At 36.6% G+C, this 20,111-nt stretch overlaps 1 protein-coding gene across 1 annotated transcript; it reads right to left on the minus strand.

Moving 5' to 3' along the window:
- Positions 1–5,116: 5,116 nt before the first annotated feature.
- On the minus strand, positions 5,117–19,694 carry HAS2 (hyaluronan synthase 2). Its single transcript, XM_063079927.1, has 3 exons — positions 19,068–19,694; positions 8,292–8,393; positions 5,117–6,716 (listed from the first exon to the last, which is right to left on the minus strand). Exons 1-3 carry the CDS (start codon positions 19,692–19,694, stop codon positions 5,787–5,789), a joined length of 1,659 nt encoding a protein of 552 aa, XP_062935997.1. The 3' UTR covers positions 5,117–5,786.
- Between the last annotated feature and the right edge of the window lie 417 nt (positions 19,695–20,111).

Below are 20,111 nucleotides of genomic sequence, written 5' to 3' on the forward strand. Positions count from 1 at the left end.
GCCCACTGCCCAAAGCAAAAAGAATGTGTAGCCCTCACACCCCAAAGCTTATTCTGTAGCCAAGCTCCTGGAATGCTACCAACTTTCCTATAAGAAGATTCATGACTTGAGTCCGTTCTTAATTCTTTGTCCCTTCATGAATTCATTTGCTTGTCCACCTAGGTTTGTTGAACACCTGACTATGTTACACCATGGAGAAGTCAAAAATGATGAAGACACAGTCTTAGCCTCAAAAAACCTATATCCCACCAGGTTGTCATATGCACCAGTATTCATAAAACAAGGCAGAAGAAAGTCTGGACTGTATGGCAGAGATAAAATGGAATATTGTAAGAGTAGAGGGAGAGAAATCTCTGTAAGCTGGGGTGTTTAGAAAAGGAGACGCTAGTAAAATGAAGGCTATAAAAGAATTTTGACAAGTAGATACAAGGATAGAAGTGAAAAGCTACTTCAGGTGGAGAGAAAAATGCAAATAAAGATAAAGGAGAAAGGAAAAGTGTGTTCAAGAGGGAGCAAAAAATCTAGCTTACTAGAACCATGGAAAATAGCACGAGGTAGGGCCTGCAAGAGAAGATACATGTAGATAATCATCAGCCTTGATTGCTTTCTTAAATATTTAATGCTTTTATCATGTTGATGAATGTGGTGAAGTTAAACTCATGTATTCAGAGTAGAAGGATAATTTTGACAGAAATGTGGAGAATCCATTGGATAAAAGAGAAACGAGGAAAAGAGAAGTAGTTAGGAGGTCTTTCCAACAGTTCAGGTAAGAAGTAGAGAAGGTCTTAACGAGGATGAGAGATGAATTTGAGTGAGGTGGCAAAGAGGGGATCAAATGACTATAGTGGCCAGCTGATTATGGCTTCTTCATATAAAAGAAGCTGAAGATAGTGCTTGGGTAACTGGCAGGACGTGATTCCACTTAATTAACTGAAGATGTAAACCAGAAGACAGATTGGTAAGGAATATGGTAAATGTAGGCTAGTACTAGGAAAATAATATGAGTTTATTGTACGCTCAGGCCAAATGGTAATTCTAAATATAATTGTTTATGTGGAATGTTCCAAGCCAAATCATCAAATAGTACCTCGCTTTATAATTAACATCAGCACTCTGCCCCCAAATTCCTGCATGTGCCATGATCTATCAAAATTACTTTAGGGCCGCCCCGTGGCTCACTCGGGAGAGTGCGGTGCTGGGAGCACTGAGGCCGCGGGTTCGGATCCTATATAGGGATGGCCGGTGCGCTCACTGGCTGAGCGCGGTGCGGACGACACCAAGCCAAGGGTTGCGATCCCCTTACCGGTCACAAAAAAGAAAAAAAAAAATTACTTTAAACATGTCATTCTAATATTTCTCCCAGTTTGTTCTGGTCTTCTATGATCAACCTTCAAATTTACTTTCTATAGTTATGTACCAATTCCTGGCTAAATAAAACCCACACCTTGGGCTAGCCCCGTGGCTCACTCGGGAGAGTTCGGTGCTGGGAGCGCCGGGGCTGCGGGTTCGGATCCTATATAGGGATGGCCGGTGTGCTCACTGGCTGAGCATGGTGCGGACGACACTGTGCCAGGGGTTGCGATGCCCTGACCGGTCAAAACCAAACCAAACCAAAACACATCTTAATTAAATGTGTTAATTCTGTTTAAAGGAACACATATTAAAATCACACCTCGATCTCTCTACTCAGTGTTTCTTCCACCTGGAAAGTTCTTAGTTTCCATCCAAATTTTCATATCTTTAAAAAATCAACCCAAATACCACAACATCTTAATGCCTGCCTTTACAGAGCTAATTATACATGTTCATCCCTTTTTTTTATCCGATGCCACTCGTTTATACCTTTATTATTCTATTTTGCATAAAATCTTTATGTAATTATCATATCCCTCTTACTTAATTAAAAGCTCTTTGAGTATAGATACAACGTACACCTCTTCATTACTTGCCCATAACAGGTATTTAATAAACTTAATTGAAATCAGATATCTGCCAATACCCATAAATGATGCTAAAAGCAGAAAAGTTCAATAGAATACAAATATCTGAAATATACTCCATTGGAGGGGAAGAATATTTGATACTGGAATAGGGCAATGCTTCTTAAACTTTAATGTGTGTAAACAGATTCCTGGGCCTAAACCCTGAGATTTTGATTCACTAGGTCTTAGGCAGGGCCATGAATTTGCATTTCTAACAAATTCCCAGATGCTGCTGATGCTTGTGGACAGTGAACAATAACATACTGAGCACTAGTTTAAGGAATAAGCTTGATGCCCGAATGCCTGGACTTAAATTCCACTACTTTAATTTACTAGTTTTATGATCTTACATTACCAAATTTCTTCAAGCCTCAGCTTCCTTGCCTGTAAAATGGCAATATTAATGGAACCCCTTGGGACTGATAACTAAAACTAAACTAAAATAGTTGATCTATAAAACATGCTTCTGGAAGTATCTAACATATAGTATGTGCTTACAAATTAGATGTATTTAATAGTGCAAATAAGTTAACAGATTCCTAAAGAGCAAGGGTCATTAAACTGTGGCTTGCAGGATAAATCTGGTTCATTGCCTGTTTAGGTAATGCTGGTGGCCAACAATTAGCTTTTTATTTTTTAAATGGCTGAAAAATGTAAAAGAATGATATTTTGTAACACAAGAAAATTAGATAAAATTCAAATTTCAGTGCCCATAAATAAAGTGTGATTAGAATACAGCCAAACACATTTGTTTACATATTGCCCATGAATGTGTCTGTGTTACAACAGCATAGTCAAGGATTCATGTGACAGACTATATGGCCAGCAAAGCCTAAAGTGTATGCTATCTGGCTCTTTACAATCAAAGATTGCCAACCCCTAAGATACCACCAAGTGATTTAATCAGTGAATTTACTGGAACTAGAACCATCAATATTTCTGTTGTCTACTTCAACAATAATGTTCAGTGGCTGTGTTTTATGATGTAACAGTACCAAAGTAATGAAAGATTCTTAGAAAGCAAATAATAAAAAGAATTGGGAAATAAAATGAATTTGAGAGATTCGTGGTGAAATGTGATAATTACCATCAAATCTCCTCTAACCAGGAAATGCTATTAGATATCCCAACCCACTTAAAAAAAAATATATATATATATGTATACACACACACACATACACATATATAAAAGCAATACATGTTTATGGTATTTGGAAAATACAAAAATGTATGCAGAATATAAATTGGTCATATTCCCAGTATTAGAGGTAACCACGTTTAAACATTTTTGTTTTTACAAAATTGGGGTGTTATTGTACAAAATGGTTATATGTATTTAATAGGACATTTCTCCAACATCCTCATATATTCTCTGAGAACATTGCGTTTAATGGTTAATGATGTTACATTGTTCAGATATGCCATGTTTATTCTTCTCATTAGCTGATTTTAGGTTATTTTAAGATTTTGTTATTATTTGTAAATAATGCTATAATAAATAAACTTGCTTATAATTTTTTGGCATATCTATGATTTTTTATTTCTATAATAAGTTACTATAATAAAACTTTTGTCTAAATTTGGGCTGCTTTAAAAAAAAATAGAAGAATGAGATCTGATACAAGGGTAATGAGACAATCTCTCTCTGTCTCTCTGTCTCTCTGTCTCTCTCTCTCTCTGTTTTTTCGGATTTCCAAACCACCCCAATGTGGGGGATTTCCGTCTAATTAAATGACATATTACCTTTCACCAGCCATAATTTTTTTCTATATACCCCATTCTTAGACCCATACCATTACAATCAGGAAAATAATCCCCCCCCCCGCCCATTTCCCTTAGAAAAAAAGGCAATAATCTTATCAAAAATATTTTATTTACAAAAAAATCAATTATACTATACATCCTATACTGGAAATACATTGAATAATTGCTAAAATAAATACAGGCAATTGATTCAACTTTTTATAAGAATGAGAGAATTTGACATTTGAATGTTATCAAAGCTTAACTTAGAACATAAATAGTTAAAAAGGCAAACTCAAGTTTTATTCTCATTTATTGGCATGGTGTGTTTGTTTTTCACAAGCTCTCCAATCAGTGAGAGTCTGAGCTTCAGAATGTTATGGACGTTTTTGTACTCTGAAGGTAGAATGTGCAGCTTTTTCTCAGGCAGGATAGGTGTAACACAGATGTCTGCACAAACAGGAAGCAGAAAGGCAGGAAGCACATTGTTAACACTTCGCCACGTGTCTCTGCTTTACCACGATGCTTTTTAATCAACTATTCATATATTCATATTGTGTTTTTAACAGAGGTCTACACAGCACGAGCTACAAGGCCCGATGGATCATGTAAAAAGTCAAACTGGTTAATTGAGGTTCTGTAGTAACTCAATTAGCCAAGTTCAGAGTAACTGGTTTATCAATTTTTATCTGTGCGAATTCTTGGTATTTATTAAACCTTCATATCATTTCTACTGTGTAGACATTTTTATGTAGGCCAAGAACAGGAGAGATGAAGCAATTCTCTGTATAATTTAGCTTGAATATGCCAATTTTGATCTATATATTTTATATTTATTATAATTTATCCAACTCACCCATGTAAACATCATACTAACATGTAAAGTGAACTGGCAAGCTGAAAAAAAACAAAGCTGGAACATGTTCAATATGTAGATAGGATCTGGTGAATTCAGGCCACAGAACAAAATCTTTGACGAACTGTACTGTATCTGTCCAAATTATACAGATAATTTTTCCATGTTCCATTTTACTTGACCTGGGAAAACACTGTCAGAATCTCCAAAGATTATTTATCTTTGATACTCATGTTTTGTCCAGTGCTGTATGCCTAGTGTTTTATTTCCAACTCTAGCATTCCCTTTTTTAAAAATCTTATGAAAAAATTGCACTTTTCTACCCCTTTGGCCTTGATTTTCAATGATTTCTTTTCATACGCACTTAAGTATGTATTGTTACTCCCAAAGTAGACAGGTATATTGGCCTTTTCTACAAGAAAGGAAAACAAAAAGTTAAAATATTGAAAGTTTAAATACTTTTTCACAGAAATAAACTATTCAACTTTAAAAGGTAGAAAGAGAGAAACATTTTATTCTTTCTATCATGAACCTCAGTCAAACAAGCTTCACATTTTGGGCAGGGTTTTTGAAGTATGAAATTTTTCAGAACCTATCTCATTAAAAAAATAAGGAAGAACAAGTGTATCTTGGCAGAGAAGTAAAATATAGAATATGCAAAATTTGTTTTAAAAATTGGCACACAAAATTTAAAAACACAGTACAATTATATCAAAATACAGCACAGCCAACGGCCTCTAAAATTTCCTTTGGCATTTCGTTTGGTACAGTTAAAGAGAAAATCCTTCCTAAAAAAATTAGCTATCAAAACAGTCCATAAGTTAGGTTGTATAGATTGAAAGAACCTTTCCTTGAGTTTCCAAAATCCTTTTCTTCCATGATAACCCACATAAAGCATGGCTAGTGAGGTATATAGGGCAAAACATTGTCAGGCAGATGCACAGTAAGGAAAAAGTGCATAAACAAAGAATTCTTCCCATTTTCATAGAAATAACAGGTTAAATCTGAGTTTCTCCTTGTTGATGTATCATTTTACTTTGGTAGAATAAAAATAAACCTTAGAAATGTCTTTGTTCGAGTCCGAGCAGCAGTGATATGTCTCGTTTGGTGGCACTGTCTGATGCCCCAATACTGTACAGCCCCTAGAGGAACTAAGGTGTTGTGTGTGTCTGCATGTGTGACTGCAAACGTCACACAATGTACGATCATACATCAAGCACCATGTCATACTGTTGTCCCTTCTTCCTCCTGCCACACTTATTGATGAGAACCACATACAGCGTCAAAAGCATGACCCAATAGCAAGCATAGAGCAACGTTCCAACAATCAGAACTGTCTGTTTGGATTCTGAAAATGGCTTTTTAGATTCCTTATAAATGGTGAATATTACACCACCCAGGAGGATTGTAAACCAAACTGATACTGGAATGAGTCCTATGAAATTCACAACAATGGTTTTCCTTCCAGATGTGCCCCAGCCAGCTTTGTTTATGGTTGCGATTGCAAACATCTTGGCGGGAAGTAAACTTGACATGTATAACACTGAGTAGAGAGACATAAAGACCATGACGATGTTTCCTCTAAGGCAGCTGGCAAAAGATGATTTTATGAGACCTACTAGCTGGACAGTTAACAAGAAGAGGAGGATGTTCCAAATTTTACCCCTGTAGAAGAGCTGGATTACTGTGGCAATGAGAAAGAAAGGAAAGAATCCAGTGATAACCGCTTCGTAGGTCATCCACAAGTGATGTTTGTGAAACCACATTGCATTGTACAACCACTCTCGGAAGTAGGATTTGCTCCAACGGGTCTGCTGGTTTAGCCATCTGAGATATTCTATAGGTGTTTCCGTAAGGCACTTAGATCGAGCTGTGTATTTTGTAGCATAGCCCAGACTTAGCACCCGGTTCGTTAGATGCCTGTCATCCCCAAAACTACATTGATTGCCCATAAATTCCTGATTGTACCAGTCTTCCACAAACTCATGCAGCAAGGAGTTTCTGTACATTCCCAAAGGTCCGCTAATGCACTGGACACATCCGAAATAGGACTGACAGGCTCTTTCTATATTAAAAGCCATCCAGTATCTCACACTGCTGAGGAAGGATATCCAGGAATCGTACTTGTTTAAAATCTGCAAGATGGGAAAAATAAGTAATAGGTAAGTAAGTTTTAGCTAAAAATACCAACAAAACATGCACCAGCCTGAGGTTACTACCTGGAGTAAAATTTGTTATTTTGTCCTTCTATTTTGTCTTCCTTCCTCTTTTTGAGATGGTTGTATTTTGTTTTTTCCAATTCTGTGTTACTAGATTAATGTGATGAATTGTTATGTATGTGTGTTGGGACTCTTTGATGGTTAATATATTTTTTACTTCATTCCCTGTCCTTTTTTATTATATTTTTTATTCTTGTTGTGTTGTAATATTGAGATTTTTTTCAGGCTTTAGTTCTTAGTCCCTAAATTCTTCTCCCAGGCACTCTTTCCTACCATATAAGATTTGAAGGTTTTTATGTCCTAGTTCCTCTTGTCCTGGTTAATTTCCAACTCATCCAATTTGGGGCTGTTAAGTTTCCTTCTCCTTTCTCCACACTTTTATTTTTGCAATGCCAGTGATAAAGGAGTTCTCTCTGACCTTCCTGCAAAATTTAAATTCTGATGTAATGCTTTATATAAAGGCTATTGAAAATTATCAGCTTTTTCTTGGCAATATTTCTAAATTCTCTCCTCTGTTTTATTTTTGTTCAGTTTTCATCTGGATTTTGCATGCTTCTGTTTTATCACCAGGCTATTTCTTTGTCCTTTCAAAGGCAATTTATTGCCTTCATTATCAACATGCATATATAAAATGTATTATACAGCAACACAATATATCTAAGTTTTTAAGTTAATTTTCATATTCTCTAAATGTTGCATCCCTACTGTTTCCTCTGAAAGTTTCAAATTATAATTTGCTCATTAAAAAGTATATGCACAACATTAAAAAAAAATTAAAAAATAAAGTCAATGTTTTATGTGCTTGTTACCTTTTGCTAAAATCTAACCTGACATTTGCAAGGGATTCCTATTTTAATCTTCACATGTTTTTACATATTCATTTTTTTGATAGCACAAACTTCAAATTACTTTCTTTAATGTTTGTTTCACTAATTGGTTCTCCATTGACAGCAAATGATGGGCCATATTGGAAAACCCACTTATTATTTCTTTGCTTTTCTTACAAGTATAAATTTGAGTTTCTGTTTCTCCTTTCTTCCTTAGTTTTCCAACTCAGATTTTTCATCAACTACACACTGGCCAACTTTTAAATATATAGGTATAAGATACATAATTTATTCTCTACTATACTTTCATTTCTTTACTCTTGTAACTAAATGAACTCCAATATCAGATTTTAGAAGAACATTAAACATTAAGTTATGGCCCAAGGATATCTGGCAGAAATCATTACACACTTATGTTATGTTGCATATAACTTATCAGGCACTACAGACATTGGCTATATGCCAGGACTAAGCAAGATAATTCTACATTATTTCAACATAGATAAAGAGACAGTGAAGTGGGTCCAAGGAACATTCTAATGTGTCTCCATCACCAAGAACAATATCTGGTACAGACTTGGTGTGTAATAAATATATACTCAATGAGTCAGTGGGTTGGAGTGCTATTAAAAGTGTCTCGTGCAAAAAATGAAGCTTCATGCACCTGGACATCTCCCCCAACACCTCCAACCATGGGGTCTTCTTCCAAAACTTTCACCATCTCCACAGATGAGGCAGGGTCAAGCATGGTGTCTGAATCACAAACCTGTAAAGACGAAAGAAAATGAGTTAAAGAAAAGGAAGAACTGAGTTCACTTCATACAGTCAAAATTGAGCATATATACTGTGCTGTGAGCCTTTTATTGTCACAAGGCCGTAGGGAGCAAGTATCACAGGGACAGCAAAGGGTTTGTTATATCATGGTCAATACAAAGACATTGTTTTTCCAGAAAGCTCAATATTTAAGTTAATAACATTGCTGGGTAGAACAGCTGAAATGATGCCCTGGGTATGTCTTGTAGAGTAACCAGCTTATTCCAGTTTGCCATGGAGTTCCCAATTTTGCCAAAGAAAATCTTATGTTCCAGCTAACACCCCAGTCTTGGCAAACTGGAATGGTTGGTCACCCCAGATATCTTTTTATTTTTTCCAGCTGCCTTAAATAAGGCTTTTAGGCAACTTGTCTCTCTGGTCTAAATGATAAGAGAATCCTGTGACAGTACTGAAAGGGACACATATTTAGCAGTTATTTCTACCCATTTTAATATGATGAATAAAAGACAGGAGAGCAGTTCTTCTACAGATAACCGCACAGATCTGAAACAAGTTGCCCATATGACCTGGGCTTAGCAAATGACATTGTATCAGGAAGAGAAATAGCATGACCTTCAGAACACCTTTTTATTTATGATATAAATAATAGTAGAACACCTATTTATAAGAACAATCTTTATATGGGCCAAAAAAAAAAAAAAAGAAGCAATTCTGAAACCAGAACAACTACAACTTTAAGAAAATTATTGATATTAGTCTATTCTTGTGCACTCCTGATAAACATTTTTATTACCGGTCAAAGGGGACAGGGTTATAAATAGTACTTTTTTTTCCAGCCTGATTTCTGAGTCACTGAAAAATTAAACAGAAGAATAAAGATGATATGGAGAATAGGGCTTATATCTGTGGAGAAGAGGGTTTTATAATTCTGTTGTGTGTGGTGATGTTGGACCAGACGGTGACATCCTGCCACCATCTCTCTTCTGGTTCTCATAGCTATGCCACACAGCAGAATCTCTTTATAATAACAACCCCCCATCTGGCTCTGCCTGGTAGAATTCTAAGTACTTCCACTTCAAGGGGACCATGCATGTTTCAGCCAGGACAGCAGCTACTATTCGTGCTTTGGGACAGCCCCTTAATTTTCCTTTGGGGAACCACCTCTCTTCTGTTCTCAATCCTAGGGATTTTTGTGCTTGACTCAATCTTCCCCACCTCCCTCAAATCATAAAACTGTTATTATTAGACGGACTTAGTCCCAAACAGCCTCTAAGTGGGGCAGATAGAGTGTACGCCCATTCAAAAGGTATGGCTAATGCCTGATCCTTGGGGGTAGCCCACTCCTAGAGAAATGGGGGGAGGAGCGGGGCTACCCATTACTCCTTCCATACTCACCAGTCAGATTAAGCCACTCCTCTTCTCTGTGGAAAGAAGTGAGACACTGGCAAAGGCTAGGTGGGTTATACCTGTGGATGGAACTTCCTCCACATGATTAGAGAAAAGCAGAAGGAAAAAACTGTCCCCATCTCCCTATCCTTGCAACATTTACTAATTGGACATAGTATTCTTTTTTGGTGAATGCAGTAAGGCCCTAGCAGATATAAATTGATCAGAACTGACGTGTGATGAACCAGTTTGACATCCCCTTCCAGACAATGAATAACTTGATTGACAGAGACTGGGTATTAGATGTAATTCCCATTATTCTGCCATCAAGTCTGGCTATACTGGTTCCATTGAATCAAGATTTAGCCTATTTACTTACATCAAAAGTAACTATCTTAACAGTTCCTCAAACTATAAAAATAGTAAGAATTTGATATAACAGTTTTGAATTAAAAAAAACCAAAAAACTAATCAAACAATTTGTACAAACATAAAGTATCAGAGTTGAAGGAGACTTCAGATACAAGTAGCATGAGTCACTCACATTACTAGCTAAGGAATCCCAACATTTTAAAAAAGTATATCAATTTTACTAATGGCTATATTTTTTTATCCTGAAAAAGTTTTATGCCAATGAAGAATGTGGTGGAAAATAGCAACTTAAATGCATTATTGGACCTTATGACTCAAGGAAACCATGGGGCATCCAGTTATAAAAAGTGAACTTATCATCCTTCCAAATTTAACTAATCATAGCAATTTGGGGGTTAACCTTTGAATTTCTATTTTATTCTCTTATTCAGAAGCACCCATTTTCTAAATAAAAACCCATTCATTATTTTTTTTGGCTTTCCATTTAGGTTCAGCCTAGTCTCACTTATTTTAATAAAAAAAAATTAAACAGAAACTAGGCATTAGTTTTTTTCACTGTAGAAAAAACGATTTTTCTAACACTTGGGTTTGTCTCCAAGCAATCCAAGCTTCAGGAGCCTAGATGAATTCCTTTGAAAGCAGTGTTTTGCCTCTCCCATGCCTTCTCCATCACTGCTTTGTATATGTCTATGACCCTGCAGAAGGCCTGTAATGAGGGTAGAGAAAGGTGAAGGCAGAAGTCCAACCCTCCTTTAAAATCCAGCATCCTGAGTGTATGGCCACACCCACCCCTATTGACTCAAGCTGGGAAAGGTAAAACCAGAAAGCTAAAATAAGACTAAAAACAACAGGAAGGGAGCAATCCAGAATTAATGTTCAAATAACTCTTCCTGCTTGTGAATACAAGCAGGCCAGGGGAACTGCCTCTATGAAATGACTAAACTTGAACCAAACATTCTGAGGTTGTGCATATTTAAATTGGTCCCCGCCCCTCCCAGTTTCCAACAGCAAAGTGCCAGAAGTTCTCTAACACAGATTGCTCACATGGTGAGTTTAGCTAAGTCAGATAAAAAGCTCTCAGAAATCTCTTGGGAAATGGGTTGTTATCGTGGGATTTAAGAGCTTTAAAGAATTTCAATTTCTGGATCATTCATTTGGTGATAGAATGCCAACTAGAAAGCCACAGTCTTTGACAGTCTGTAAAGCATGTGCATTCATAGATACAATGACATTTGCATGTATTAGGGTGTAAAGAGTATAACTTTAGCACTTCTTAAAATCTATAGGATAGAGTCAGGATTTCTAGTTGTCTCCTCGCTAATTAATAACAAGTATGCAGTTTCATGAATGTTGGCTATTGAGCTCTTGGCTACAATCTGTGGGAGACATACACCAGTTCATGCAGAGCAGAACCTCAGGAAAAACTATAGGACATGATTTGCACACAGGAAACAGAACAAATCAAAATGTCTTTTTGATCACGCTGAGAGTATCACTGTGGAAACCACAATGTAGAAACCAATTTGTGGAAACCACATGATCACTAGTTATAAGCTTTCTCACTAGGAGATACGGAAATAAAGCAATGTCACCAACTTTTGAGTAAAAGGAGTGGAGAATGTCAGGACAAAAAGACATTATTGGGTGGAACCAGCCACCTCAGTCTTAACCACATCATCACCTACAGTGCATAAGAACATTGTTCTTCCTGCTTCCCTGTTTTAGCCAAGAGTGAACACCCTCTCTCTTCTCCCTATCTAAAACCAGGACTGACAAACTAAGACTTACAGATCAAGTCCAGCCTGTTACCTCTTTTGATTTGGCCTATAGGCTAAGAATAGTTTTACATTTGTAAATAGATGAAAACAAATCAAAAGAGTAATATTTTGTGGCACATGGAAATTATATGAAATTCAAATTTCAGTGTTTGTAAATAAAATTTTATTGGGATCCAGCCATGCTCATTCATTTACATATTATCCACGGCTGCTTTCACACTTCAACAGCAAAGTTAATCTACCTCACGACAATCTAAACTAAATTTTTCTCTAGAAATATTGTTATTGTTCTACCAAATACCTTTCAAATTCTGAACCCAAGTCTAAAATGCCCAGTCTATACGTTTCACTTTTTTAAAGTCTTTCCTTTAAGTTGGTTGATGTATCTCCTCCCTACCTCCCATACCACTTCAAATGGCATTGACAGCTAACACAGCAAGGGAAAATCTTAATCAGGCCAGCTGACTTCAATGAGGAAACAGGTTGAAATAAATCAAGACTCCAGTTGCTACTCACTTCACCCTTTTCCTACTTGTAAGCCTCAACCTTTCTTAACCTTGACCCTTCATCTTAACCTTGACCCAGAAAGACCACCTTTAGAGTGTGTGTAATTTACTCTTGGACCCTGCCACAACTTAACCACAAAGCAAATGGAAATTCTGTACCTAATCCCCCTCCCCCTAAAAAAAAACCAATTCCTCAAATAAAAATGGGTAAGGTCCAGAACAAAAAATTTCACAAATAGTTACTTACTAGCAAACATGAGATGTTGCCATCTCCCTGAACTCCTAAAAGTATAACACTAGAGTTAACACACCACTGAAAGGAAGATAAAGCGCTATACAAGGTTTTGGAAACAAAAAGATCTGGGTCCCAATCCATCATTTACCAGTTCTGTAAACTTGGACTAGTTCTTAATCTTGAACTCCTTACCTCACCTCTCTAAGCTGTCATTCCTCAGGTGAAAAATATGGATAATCATATCCACCTTGTAAGTTTGTTGTAATGGTTAATTAATGAGATAATGTATGTAAAGCACTTAATAATGGCTGACTCAGTAAATGCTCAATAAAATGAAAGTCATGTATGCTGAATGATAAACAAAAACCAGAGGCACAAATTCAGGACACTAGTCCAAAGAGAGAAGGGGTCCTTCTTATAATTATTGTAAATAAGCTATGACTCACTTCAAGAAAGGGAAACTAGTACCTCTTCTAATACCCAATAAATTTAAAGTAAACAAGTTGAATTATTGAGCAGAAAATGTAAAAGTCCTAAGATTGGGTTGTTAGCTAGGGGCAAGAAATAGAATAATTAGAAAGTGGTTTGCAGGTGACTATGATTCATTGATGACCCGAAATGAACACTTGGGGTACAATCTGTAAAAGCTCATCATGTAGCAGAGGGTGGACCCTGTACCCATTAAGACTTACCAAAGTGTTTGTTGCATCTTGACTTGGCATGTCTTCATTAACATTGAACTTATTGAATGTGATGCTGCTTTAAGCAGGAACATAATCTTTGGTTTTAGAAGTAAATGTAGATGACAAACTTATTTTTTTTTTAAATTTAGACCCTAAGAATTGCATTGTCTGGTGAAAAAGAGTACAAATGACTGGTAATTTTTGTGGGACCATATACATGCAGGATATGGACAAAACCAAACAATAAGAACAGAAAATAACCTTTACAAAAAATAGATTGTTATACACAATTTTAAATTTCTCATAACCAAAAATATAATTCAAAAGCTCATAGTGTATGGTCATTAGTAATATTGCAACAAACTTCTAGAATCTTATCAATATTGCATGATACTTCATTTTTTTAAAAATCCTGATTTTTTATATGGATTCTGGATAAATGGAATTTCCATGTAAGCATAAAGCTAAGTTAACCAGCCTCAGATTGAGCAGCAAATACAAAATCATAAAATCTAAGAATTTTAGAGCTATAAAGACCCTTTGAAATTAATGAGTAAAACCATCCCAGAAGGAAGAAAAATGCCCTCCAAGGGAAGATAATCTTTCTTTTAGGAAAGGGATCAACAAATAGGGAGGATGCTCTTATCTTACAATAATCTGGTTGATCTCAAGTCTAGCCAACAGAAAACTTTTACATTATAGACACCTAAGCAGTTTGGCATTTCTTTGCTCCTTTCCCTTAAGGGAATTAGAAAGATACCAGCCTTCCATGGTAGAATGAATTATCCAAATTGTTATAAAAGAATTCCTACATACTATCAACCTATAATCTCTTCCACACATTAAAGTGATGAAAAGAATCCTTTGATTATTATTTTATCTTTTCTAGGAAAGCTTAAACACAAGTGAACTTTATAGAAGGCGCAAAACAAAGGTGACAACCAGATGGAAAAGTAGGAAACCAAATGCTGTTAACTCTAAAACTTAAGCCATGAAACACCCTTATTCTAAATGTTTGGAATTCTCACTCTAAGGAAGGAAATCAGAAAAGCCCATAATGGCGGCCCTTAAATCCAGATTTATATTCAGGAACCCAGCTTGGAGGGACAGAGGAGATTAAAAGTGGAAGTGAGAAACATGACAGTAACTGATAAATGAAAAGAAAATTCTGATATCCCTTTTTGTTTTGTTTCGATCTCGCTTTAGCAGAGCCTCAGTATGTTGCTAGAAGGACTTAAGATGTCAGAGGAGATAAAACAGTAATGAGTTAAGAGTCCTGAGCTGGGAGGGGTCTTAGAAATCTGTTCTACAGCTCAATTGATGACTCAATTGAAGCCAGGCCCATAGCAAGTAAACAACAGAATTGGGTCTAGAATTCAGATTTCCTCATTCCCATTTTTGTGCGCTCTTAATCTTATCCTCCGAAATGAAGAATACAAAGAAACATACTGTTCTCAACACTGGCCCTTGAAATATCTCAGTTGCTTAGGCTTCCTATTCGGAGCAGGAACCAGTCAAATGTTACACACACTTTATCATTATTCATGACATAGTTATGTTTTATAAAGTTGCCATGAGCACTGAATTAGCAAATACTGAAAAATTGCTTGTAGCAGAAATACAGGGTTAGGTTCCTCTGAGACTCTGGTCATAACATTTTTGTCTACTGATTAATATATAACCTTGTTTTATTTGTGCTTCTGTTTAAATATGCCTTATTTAATATAAATTGTTGACTCATTAACATTGAACTCATGTCCAACGGCATGATAACTTATGCCTGAAAGAAATTCATCTCTGCAAGGCATTATCACAGCCTTCTTGGGTTGGGGCACACTAGACAGTATTTCAGTACTACATTTGGGGGGTATTTTAAACAGCTACCTCACTAACAAAAAGCACAAAAAAATGTGAAAACCATGGGACCAAATAGACCATGAAGAAGATAATTGTTTACAGAATAAAAGCTGAAACAAGAAGGCAAAGTATCATATTGTTTGTCTTCAACTGGAACATGAACATTAGGTGGCTCAAATTGCTTTGCACTCTGCACATGTATACAAATACCGCCAAAGCACTGCAAGTATTGATGGGGGGGGGGGGTTACAAGTAAATTTTAGGGAGAGGGGAAATTTTCAAATAAAAAATCCATGGATTATGTGGGTCAACTGTTCTATTATGAAGGATATAGCCTTACTTTTTTTACCACTCAAATAATTTTGAATACCCAAGATGCTGCCAGATTAAATTAATAATGAAATTGCCTTTTTAAATATTCCCTCTTAGAAAAACAATCATATTTATTGTATATTTTCTACTTGGGAAAACCCTAATGCACACATCAGGGGATATTGTTTTTGTTTTTGTTTTTGTTTTTTCTTTTTGTCATATAGACTGGCAGCCACTTAAGTTGTAATATACATGTTCAATGATAAAAGATATGAATAAAGCAATTATATATTTCCAGATATCAAATTATATATTAAGTCTTCTGATTATGTTACATAAAAATTATAACAAGATACAAAAAAAAAATCTCAAACTGTTTTAAAAATAAGTGAAAACCAGAAATGTATACACTGGAAAGCATTAATCTATCAGTCATGTATTTGTTGCAGATAATTTTAATTTTGTTAATTGTGCTTTTTAATATTTTTAAAACATGCTACTATAAATGTGTGCTACTTTAGTAAATAAAAATAAAGCCAGTATAAACACTATTCTGAAGAGGTAAGCAAGACTTTTGCCTTACTTTAAACCATACCCAGACAGGTCAGAATCTGTCCATTTTTGAAAATCAAAGTTTCTCTAGAAAATACATTGATTCTGAATTTTAAAAATCTTCTTTTAAAAAAAAATCATTCCTTTTATCTCATTTTCTCACTTCGTTATTTTACTTCTTCTGTTTTTCTGTCTTCTCTATCTCTGAAAGCGACCACCCGCATCATCAGAGAAATTTTCTACGACCCTGGCTTTTTTCTAGATTTAAGGTCCCTAAGTGTTCCATATCAGCATTAATTATTTGAATGGCTACAAGGCTGAGACAGAAAGAGAGATGGCAATAGATAAAGGCTTGTTCTTAAGGAGACCAAAGAAAGTAAACCCAGAGGTCCCAGGAGTGTCAGTAGAAAAGACAACCTTGAGACAGCAAATGAGGTTGGGTGCTCTTGAAACTGTGTAACCAGAAGAGAGTAAAAATAATCTTGACAGCACCCAGAACCAGTAATTTTGATTTTCTCTTTAGCAGGAGGCAAGGTCATCTGTTAGTAGTTAATCAGGGAGAAGTTTGGATAGGGTGCTGGGAAAGTGGGGAAGGTATGAAATAATAGGTCATGAGAGCAATAAGCAAGTCATCTATTCAAGATCAAGTGAAGAGAGAGCTGATGAGCACCCAGGACCCAGCTGCAACTAGAAACCAACATTTTTGGCCACCTCTGTAGACAGCAATTTTCCAGCAAGTATGTAAGCAGATCATCAATTTCTTCCCCAGTCCCTTTTTTCTCTGGTGTGTTACCAGCTGAACTTTGCTTCCTTCATTCACTAATTAGCCTGCACTCCAAGTTGAATCACTTGTAATGATTAGTAACCACCATCCTCAAACCCCTCTCCCTTTTGTCTTTCTGTGGCTTCTGCTTCGCAATTCTTAAACACTGGGTTAGTCAGAATAGAAGATGAAAGTGTTCAGTGTTTAGTATGAACCTTATGAAATTGCCATTTTTATAGGTCAAACATGGCTCAATATCAGGATGCTTAGGTATTTTTTGCCCTCATTTGAGTGCTTAGAACTGGTTGAGAATCCCAAGAGGCATCGGAGCCTAGTTAACAGCAGCTGCTTGGGTCAGTCTATCTGGAGGCTTCAGCCTGGAGGAAGGAAAGTTCTCAAGCTCAATTAGGGCTGCAGCAGGAAGCCTACTCTGACATTTCATATTTTGTATTATGTTTTCCTGGACAGGCACAGTGTAAAGTTGTCAAGGATACAAACAAAATTCAAAACAAGAATGATGGGAGAAGGGATTTTGGGAGGAGCAGGTTAAAAAAAAAAAAAGAAAAAAAAAAAAAAACACAATGATGCCTTGATTAGAAATGACAAATGTAGCAGTTGTTTTAACTAGAATTAAAGGCAAAACATCAAAACAGATGTTTTCTCTTTTTAGGCCCATAGCTTCATCCTTCATATCCTCTGTAAGTTCCCTGGGAATTCCTTTCTTTTAGAAATATCGTGTCATCCTCTCATCCAGGCCCAAAATTGCTCTAGGTAAATACTGAATGTCCTGAGATTATTGAAATTATCTTAATTGTGGAAGTTCCACCATTGAGAAATTAGGAGAAATATCAGAAACTCTTACCAACTGCCTAGAAGTGAGATTAATGCGCATATTCGTGTCAATGAAATGCCTCAAAACTCTTAGATAATTAACTGAAATTAACCCTATGGTGGCAATTGCCAGATACTACAGTTTTTGAGTAAGGATTAGATGATAATATAAGAAGTAATATTGACAGTAAAAGCTTTAATTATATTAACAATAAGATTATAAAAAACTTTTGCTAAGCACTTGGGATATATTATTTGAAATAATTATCTCAAACCACTTGTAAGATCGGTTTATTCTATCCAGATAACTGAGGCTCAGGCAGTTGGTCTTGCTCAAGGGACACCAGCTGGTAATAGCTGTGGTTAGAACCTTAGTCAATTGACTCTAAAGCCAATGCTCACTCCCATCTCGTTACACCCATCAAGACCTACTGGGCAGAACTTTGCGTCAACAAAGGCCCTTAAAGATAGGATGGGACTTCTGAAAATTAGGATTTCGCTCTTAAGAGGAGAGGGAGAGAGTCCCAGGAGATTTCTTAAACCAGAGACATTTCTCCCTTCTCAATATCATCATGGCTAAAATTTAACTGAAGTGTCTATAAGAAGATTAAAACTAGACAACTCACAGGGACCTAGTAATGCTCTAAAGAAGAAAGAGTCAGTGAGAAAGAGGAGAGAAGAAACCCTACAGTGAGGTGTCAGAATCAAGGAGAGACACAGCCTGTCTAATTTTCATGCAAGCAATCACCATCACAAATGCTTTCAAAGGTCAAGTTGCAGTGAGTGAGGTAATGCTGTTTGGAGAGTGAAATAAACATTGCTTTGGTTTTGCTCTAAGACTTTTTTTTCTTTTTGTTTTCGTTTTCCTTTTCTTTTTCTCTCTCAAGTTTGAATTCCTTGCTCTTTTAGATCAAAATTGTTCTCATTACCCTCACTTTGCCCAATCTCTGTGAAAAACATTTTATAGCCTTCCCTTCAGCCTGCAGATTTTCTCAAGACCCTTGAGAAAAGAGCAGACACTATTTTCTTACAAAGCTGGAGGTTTAAGAGTGTGGAAAATGACGTTGGATTTGATTTGGCAGGATCAAGGGGGCAGAGAAGGTAAGGGAGGGAGAAAGAAGGGAAGGAAGGGTCTCCTTTCAAAATAATCTTGATTTTTAACCAATAACACTGCACCAGTTGAGCATTTTCATAGATAGCCTTAACCGTTTTACTAGATTTTTTTCTCTCTCTTTCAAAATGTGCTTTCAACCGTCGTGCTGTTTTCAAATAAACTGAAAGGAGCACTGTGTTCAGGAGGGACAAGGATGGGCTATAGCATATGACTGGAGAGATACAAAAGCTGCTTTATTTAAATGTATGTTTGCCCTGGCAGGAATGTGGAGACCTACCTGTACATAATCCACACTTCGTCCCAGTGCTCTGAAGGCTGTGTACATGACTTCTCTTTTTCCACCCCATTTTTGCATGATGCAAATACTTTTGTTGGACAAGACCAATTGGGTTACATGTTGCGAGCTTTCTTTATGTGACTCATCCGTCTCACCAGGACCCTTTTCATGGAAGTTGTTCTTCCAGATGTAAGTGGCCGACTTGTCCCTACCCATGACTTCGCTGAAGATGTCCATCATGTAAAGGTCATCTTCCGAGTTCCCATCTATGACCATGACAACTTTAATCCCAGGGTAGGTTAGCCTTTTCACAGATTGCAAACATTTCCTTAAGTAGTCTGGATCTTCCTGATATGCAGCGATGCAAAGAGCAACTGTTTTGTTCAACTTAATGGGGGTTTCCAGGGATTTTTTCATTTTTCGATGTTCCAAAAAGGCAAACAGGCTTTGGATGATGAGGTGTGATGCTAAAAAGGCACCGTACAGTCCAAAAGAGAAATAGTAATTATCCGTTTGGATAAACTGGTAGCCAACAATATAAGCAGCTGTGATTCCAAGGAGGAGAGAGACGCCAAAAAGTGTGGTTCCAATTATTCTCAGGATACATATAAACCTCTCACAATGCATCTGTAATATAATCAGATGATACTCTTGGTTAACCATTCTTTGTCTCATGCTTGTTATGTACGTGGTATCATGGGGAGGGCATTAGACTAGAAGCATGCAGGAGTTCTTATACAATTTCTCACTTAGTTCACTGTGTGACTCTCTGCACCTCAGTTTGCTCATCTGCAAAACAGGGATAAGGATGCTCTTCCGGCACATCTCAGAGGGCCGTTTCAAGAATCAAATTGGATGAAGATACAGGGAGCTATTAAAACCATAATCTACTAAAATACCTGAGGAACTATTTTTAGTGTGTTAGACCATTTGTCTACGGCTGCACTCTGTTATGTGATCATAGATAGGCCCTAAGTTTCCTAACATCCAAAGCAATCTTTCTTCCTGCCTATGTCATCCCTCACCACACCTCGCCCCATACTG

This window comes from Cynocephalus volans, chromosome 15, assembly GCF_027409185.1.
Source record: "Cynocephalus volans isolate mCynVol1 chromosome 15, mCynVol1.pri, whole genome shotgun sequence".
In the NCBI taxonomy this organism is placed as follows: Eukaryota; Metazoa; Chordata; class Mammalia; order Dermoptera; family Cynocephalidae; genus Cynocephalus; species Cynocephalus volans.